The sequence below is a fragment of the Cyphomyrmex costatus genome, unplaced genomic scaffold (genome assembly GCF_001594065.2).
Source record: "Cyphomyrmex costatus isolate MS0001 unplaced genomic scaffold, Ccosl1.0 scaffold213, whole genome shotgun sequence".
In the NCBI taxonomy this organism is placed as follows: Eukaryota; Metazoa; Arthropoda; class Insecta; order Hymenoptera; family Formicidae; genus Cyphomyrmex; species Cyphomyrmex costatus.
The window spans coordinates 102,614-109,754 of record NW_017276181.1 but is presented as its reverse complement, the minus strand read 5'-3'; the positions used below and the strand labels follow the sequence as shown (position 1 = coordinate 109,754).

General features: G+C 32.6%; 2 protein-coding genes across 2 annotated transcripts in view; one reads left to right on the top strand and one right to left on the bottom strand.

Moving 5' to 3' along the window:
- Positions 1-3,883, top strand: part of LOC108773537 (putative nuclease HARBI1) — a 4,390-nt gene extending 507 nt beyond the window's left edge. Inside the window, exons 2-3 of the mRNA XM_018539375.1 lie at positions 531-680; positions 3,076-3,883. Coding sequence (XP_018394877.1) covers positions 531-680; positions 3,076-3,883 — 958 coding nt within the window. The remainder of the gene's footprint in view (positions 1-530; positions 681-3,075) is intronic.
- Positions 3,884-4,590: 707 nt separating this feature from the next.
- Positions 4,591-6,642, bottom strand: LOC108773538 (uncharacterized). The gene is made up of 5 exons (XM_018539376.1): positions 6,533-6,642; positions 6,331-6,430; positions 5,981-6,246; positions 5,102-5,240; positions 4,591-4,820 (listed from the first exon to the last, which is right to left on the bottom strand). The coding sequence occupies exons 3-5, from the start codon at positions 6,119-6,121 to the stop codon at positions 4,591-4,593; spliced, it is 510 nt and encodes a 169-aa protein (XP_018394878.1). The 5' UTR covers positions 6,122-6,246; positions 6,331-6,430; positions 6,533-6,642.
- Between the last annotated feature and the right edge of the window lie 499 nt (positions 6,643-7,141).

Below are 7,141 nucleotides of genomic sequence, written 5' to 3'. Positions count from 1 at the left end.
AGTGTCAAAAATTACACGAACAGGTAGAGCGGATTAAACTGAGTCGAAAAGTCCTTTACCGTTTTGCAATTTTCGTAATAGTTAACGAGATAATAATTGGTAAAAATTACCAAATACGTGCATCCGCCCGTCCTACTACTGCCAACAGTGTACGCCCATGATAATACGCCCATGATGATACGCCCCAAACGTCGTGACTCGCCACGCAATCCCCGCTCTCTGCAGTCCGCGCGTCATCGAACTATCATGGGCGTACACTGTTGGCAGTAGTAGGACGGGCGGATGCACGTATTTGGTAATTTTTACCAATTATTATCTCGTTAACTATTACGAAAATTGCAAAACGGTAAAGGACTTTTCGACTCAGTTTAATCCGCTCTACCTGTTCGTGTAATTTTTGACACTCATTCTGGGACACCCTGTATAAGAAATAGGATGAAGTCTTTTACGAAATAATATTATCATAACCTATATAAAAATGCTAGCTATAAATAATTAAAAAATTGTTTTTTATGCTGAATTTCTTTTAGAATGTTTCCCGAAACATTTCAAATTGTATTGGCATCGATTGGACCAGGATTACGTGCTATTAATATTGCTTCTGGTGGCAGAAACTCGATATCGCAAGAGAAGCAATTACTTATTGCTATTTGGTTCATGGCTACACCTGATTCTTACAGGTATATGAAATATATACTTTCACATATAATAAATACTCACAATCAGTTATGTTAAATTTTGTTACAAAAATCAATAAATCATTTTAATTTATATATGGGGCAAAATTTTTCAAGTGTACCAGGACAAAAAATTAAGTTATCCGATTTGGGTTAAAGTTGGTAAAGTTGCAGTCCTATATGATGGTAGTTCACATACCAAAAATTTTTTCGATTCCTCAAATATTGGCCGAGATAGAGGGGGTGCAATTCTTGTGCTTTTGACGGGAGCGGATGTTTTCAATCGCGCGTAACTTTCATTCTACTGCTCTTATCAAAATAGTGACCAGAATCTTTTTTATAGATTATTTCACGGTCTTTCCGATGGTTATGGTCAATTGTATTAAAAGTAAAAATTTAACCCTTTTTTAATGAAATAAATAATTAATTCGCCGTTTTTTTTATATTCCACCCATTTTCGTGCTTCAAAATTATTTTTAAATGAAAGCTGAGGATTTTTTCTATAAGATTACCAACTTTCAAAGATGCTTTTTTTGTTGTTTCCAAGTAATCGTAAAATTAATGAATCGCTGCGCTACTTCGAGCGAGACAACTGACGCGCGCATCGTCGTATCACATCGCACAATTAACGTGCCGTGTTAGTGTTTAATTTTTACCACTAGATGGCAATTGTTCTCGCAAAAAAAATTGACTCCTCTGTAATAGAAAGGGCATTGCATTTTGAGACTAACACTATAGTGGATCTGATATTAAGGTCCAATGTCACAAAGCTTCGATTAACTAATCGGCCTAGTAACTTTGCAGCCTTCCAACTGAAGTTGATGTCGGAGTATTAATGTGAGCTCAGCTTAGAACATATAGTACTGGAAGGAGCATAGGCATATGGTCCCTGTACATTCGGTTGAAGCCGAGAAGATTGACAAGGATGGAGAGATTAAGATCGTAGATTGTAATGCGCATACTCCATACGCGTGCGCGTTGGATTATCCACCGTGGATGCTAGACTAGAAAGCACGTTAATTATTTGCGAACTATGTTTGGTTCTGTTTGGTTCTATGAAAATTATAAGTGATTTGTGGCAATGTATTGCTATATTTGCAAAGAAGAAAATCAGGCGTCTTCATATCACTTGTAAGTTTAATTATTTGTGAGTATAGTATTAATATACGGAATTTATAATGTTAGTTAATTTTCATAAGGATTGTTTTTGTTGTCATATAATTCTAACATGCTTAGCACAAGCTACAAATAGACGTAGTTATCCAAATATTTACATACAACAGTGCAGTGCAAGAAAGTTAATTCTAGTATAATTAATCACTTGTATAAATGAAATATGCAACTTTCTAATAAATCAAAATGTTATTCTCTATGATGATGTTCTGATAACTCATCAAAAGAATCGCCGCAATTTTCAGTTTTCTTAATTGAAATTTATTAGCCTTTAACCTTAAATTCATATATCAAATGTACACTGCAGCTGACAGCTGTGTATAATTCGCTTGCGCGCGCATTCCCTCCCTACAGTCATGCGCATTACCAACTACGATCTTAATCTATTCCTCTCTGTCAATCTACTCGCCTTCACTTTCGAGAGACTATGCTCCTTCCAGTACTATATGTTCTAAGGTTAGCTCACATTAATACTCCGACATCAACTTCAGTTGGAAGGCTGCAAAGTTACTAGGCCGATTAGTTAATCGAAGCTTTGTGACATTGGCCCTTAATATCAGATCCACTATAGTGTTAGTCTCAAAATGCAATGCCCTTTCTATTACAGAGGAGTCACTTTTTTTTGCGAGAACAATTGCCATCTAGTGGTAAAAATTAAACACTAACACGGCACGTTAATTGTGCGATGTGATACGACGATGCGCGCGTCAGTTGTCTCGCTCGAAATAGCGCAGCGATTCATTAATTTTACGATTACTTGGAAACAACAAAAAAAGCATCTTTGAAAGTTGGTAATCTTATAGAAAAAATCCTCAGCTTTCATTTAAAAATAATTTTGAAGCACGAAAATGGGTGGAATATAAAAAAAACGGCGAATTAATTATTTATTTCATTAAAAAAGGGTTAAATTTTTACTTTTAATACAATTGACCATAACCATCGGAAAGACCGTGAAATAATCTATAAAAAAGATTCTGGTCACTATTTTGATAAGAGCAGTAGAATGAAAGTTACGCGCGATTGAAAACATCCGCTCCCGTCAAAAGCACAAGAATTGCACCCCCTCTATCTCGGCCAATATTTGAGGAATCGAAAAAATTTTTGGTATGTGAACTACCATCATATAGGACTGCAACTTTACCAACTTTGACCCAAATCGGATAACTTTAATTTTTTGTCGTGGTACACTTGAGAAATTTTGTCCCATATACATTATATATTTTAGATCTATTGCTACGAAATTTGGCGTAGGAAGAGCAACAGCTTTTCGAGCATTACGACGAGTGACATACGCTCTTCATTGTGTCGCACCTCGTTTTGTGAAATGGCCGAGAGATCAGATTGCTCTAAATGTGATGGAGCGATTTCAAAAATCATGTGGCTTTCCCAATGTTATTGGCGCTATTGACGGCACTCATATAAAAATCCGAGGTCCTACTGAAGATTCAAACTCTTACGTCAATAGAAAAGGTTTTCATTCTATGAACCTTCAAGTTATTTGTGATTCTCGGGGTTTATTTACACATTGCTATGCCGGGCAGGCAGGCTCTGTCCATGATGCCAGAGTTTTTCGGAACTCATCTGTAGCTGAATTTCTCGAATCAACCGAGCAATATTTTCCAAATGATTCTTATCTAATTGGAGATGCTGCCTATCCTATTCATCCGCATTTAATGGTACCGTTTCGGAATAACGGACATCTAACACATCGGCAAACAAATTATAATTATTGTTTGTCATCAACAAGGATGGCCGTCGAGAAGGGAATAGGGCAATTGAAAATTCGTTTCAGAATATTATTAGATTGCTTGCCGTTAATAGATATTAAAAAAATCCCAGAATTTTTAATTGCATGTTGTGTATTACACAACATTTGCTTACTTCAAAATGACGAATTGCTTATGGGCTTATATGAATGTAACGATATGATCAATTTACATGATGAAATATATCCTGTTGTGCGAGAAAATGCAGTAAATTTAGGGAATGAAAAAAGAAATAGAATAATGAATGTTTTGCCAATGAGAGTTTAATATTTATAATATCGATCGATATAATCATTATTTGTATATTAATAAACCTATTCAAGAAAGTAAAAATTATATTAATATGTAATACATATCATCAATGTAACCTCATAACTTCAATTTGTTTTAAAGTATTTTTCACATATGATATCTTATATATACATTAAAACGCTCTTTCACATTTTTTTAACATTAATTTCACAGCTCTCTTAATTAACAATAGCTCAAAATGTAGTATGTCCTCATTCAGTATGCAAAATTTTGTAATTTCAGGAAAAATTTTTAATTTTATTTTCTGATGAGTGAAAAAGTGTTAACATATATCACAAATTGATTTAAAAAAAAAATGTTATGAGGTGTACGTATTCAATAACGATTTTAAAAAATAGAGTTACAAAGTTCAATTGATGGGTTTAATAAACGATATGTATTATTTTCAAAAAGAAGAAAATCGTAATATAAAAAGGTTGTGTTCAGCAGAAAAAGCAGCTTTGTAACTGTTGTAAAATTCTTGAATATGATTGGTTTATATACATTTCGATCCAATGAAGAATTAAGGGCAAGACCAATCTGTTGTAAAATTCTTTACAGTTGCAAAGCTGCTTTCTTTGTTGGACGCAGTCAATGTAATATTAATGTATAATGTATTATGTACTCTAATAATAGAAAAATGAATCCATTATATTAATTGAAAAAATAGAATAGGATTTCTATTACTTGTTAATAAATTTTTGTAAAATATCTATTAATGCCCTGTCTACTTCCATTTTCTCTTCATGCATTTTTGCACGTTCAAGTCTTTCTTTTTCGTATCTTGCTTCTCTTTTTTGTTCGTGAAGTAGATTTTCTTCAAACCGCTCTTTCTTCTTGCTCTCTCTCTCTTGACAAATTTCTTCCATGTAATTTTCTAGGATAACTTCGACTTTTCTTTTCTTCATTGGATCTAACAAGTTAATTTAAGAAAATAATATTAATGAAAAAAATACATGAAAATTTTTTGATCACTATATATATAAATATAAATAAATTTTAAAAAATCGAAAATTGAAATAAATATAAATATTAAAATAAAAATTGAATAGTAAAAACTGATAAATTTTATATTGATCGCGCGCGCGCACGCACGCACACACACATTGAATTAAATTATTTATTATTTTTATAGTTCATATAAGCTTTCGATATATGGACTTCCACTTCATACATGTTTTTAAGAATACTTGCTTTGACGGACATCACTTGATGATGGTGACACAGGCGATATAGCGTTTGTGGTCGATTGTGTGGATTCAGTTGGACCATCACTCGATGCCTCAGAAAGAGGTTTTGTGCATGCTTTGTTCCCAAATATGGAATCCATCACCTATTAAAAGAAAAAATTCTATTATTACAATTTAGGTTGTTTTGATTGCTGGGAAATCATAGGAATCGGTAAGGATCGACCCAAAGCATTACAACTGCTTACATGAAAATGCTCATAATACAATGATTGATAGGTATTCAATATAGTTGTAGTTTCCATTGATATGAAATATATTTTTTGAGTGTGAAAATATTTGCTATCATCAAAAATTATTATTATTATATCAAAGTCAGCATATATAATAATATAATATCTTTCTCTCCGACAGCAATAATAGATGTTCCAAGTTTCTAGCAAACATGAGTTATTGGCTGACACTGCTAGAGTATAAAATAATGTATCGACTCAAAAAATCTATTAAATTATTACATATGTATAACAGATGTTGAGTCAACTCATAACTTTATACTACGGTATCTTTTGGTGATAATATTTAAATGTTTCTTTTAGAGAACTTAGAAAACTTATTTTTGTTGAAGAGAATATCACACTATAAATATGATTAAATATTGTGACTCACACACACAAACATCATGGCGAAGTTAAATATGAAAATATCATTAGTATAATAGTTAATGGTAAGAGTTGAAAGATTTATTATTCCATATTAGTGATAATTTTACTTCATAATTCGGACTATTACCATTAAACAACGTACTAAAGATACATTCATATTGAAATTTTACCATGAGATGTATATACAATATATGTATTTATATATTTATTGAATGTATAATTACCGAAAAAAAAGCCCATGAACTTCGACAATTACCGCTTCGTTTATTTTGATCACAAATACTTCTGTACGTGCGCTTCAGGCCTGATAGTTTATTTGAACACTGCTGCCCTGTTAAATTGTAATTGTTGTTCGTCTCCTTCATTTTCTCAGCAATTTCCCTCCACAAAACTTTGTGTCGCTTAAATGACAACGAAAATTCTTCTTCCCTCTCTCGGTACAGATCAAGAAGTAAAAATACTGCACGATCTGGCCATGTGAAATTTTTCTCTAAAAATGTTGTGATATATTGCGCAATTATTGAATATTGGAGACCTTAAAAAACAAGGTTTAAAAAAGGAATAAGAAACAAACCTGATGTATCTTTCGAACTGTTTGCATCAAGACTTTCGTCTGATTCAGCAGACGACTTAGCAGATGTATTTGCATTTTTTTTAAAAGTATCGTCGATTTGCTGACGTAAGAAATTTTGATCAGTACAAAAATATTTGCATTTATTAATTTCAATTTACACAAAATAGAGTTAGTAAAATAACCTCGAAAGTTAAATTTTTACCTGTTGACGCTCTTCCGACAGTTTCACTGTCAAGAAATAGCGTTATGACCTCGTCACCCACAAGAACAGTGAATTCCACGATATTATTCATTTTTTTCTTGTAATTTTCGCCGGTTGGCGAATTACCGTTCTTCACACAGAACATGTACTAAGCATGGTGTAATAAGAAAGGTGAAACAACATCATGGATGCGCAGTAGTCCATTGTCTCGACCAATAAGAATCGGGTCCAAATGTTCAAAAGCAATATGGTTGCCCCTTGTTTGATTTGAAGTTTGAATTAGCTGTAAAGTATAAACCGTAATAAATAAAAAAAAAATTGTAGTTAAAAAATTTTAACTACAATGGTTGTGCGATAATTTTTATTCAAATACTACAATTATTCTAATTGTTTGTTAGTTGTTTGTTTGTTTTTTTAAATAATTGTTTGTTGTTATTTGTATTTTTGTATAGTTTGTATTACTTCGTGTTCAAATTGCACGGGGTGTATATGGACCTAAATTTCATTGGCTCCGCTCATCGTGCCGCCATTACTATGCGCAATGTTTCACCATTCTTATTACACCATGGTACTAAAGTTCTTCAAAAGACTCAACTTATCAAAAGATTT

Excerpts from the sequence above, each read along its gene's own strand:
- LOC108773538 (XM_018539376.1), bottom strand. The coding sequence starts at position 6,121 with ATGAAGGAGACGAACAACAATTACAATTTAACAGGGCAGCAGTGTTCA. Across the intron at positions 5,241-5,980 it reads GTTCATGGGCTTTTTTTTCG|GTGATGGATTCCATATTTGG; the intron begins GTAATTATACAT and ends TTCTTTTAATAG. Across the intron at positions 4,821-5,101 it reads ATCAAGTGATGTCCGTCAAA|ATCCAATGAAGAAAAGAAAA; the intron begins GCAAGTATTCTT and ends TTAACTTGTTAG.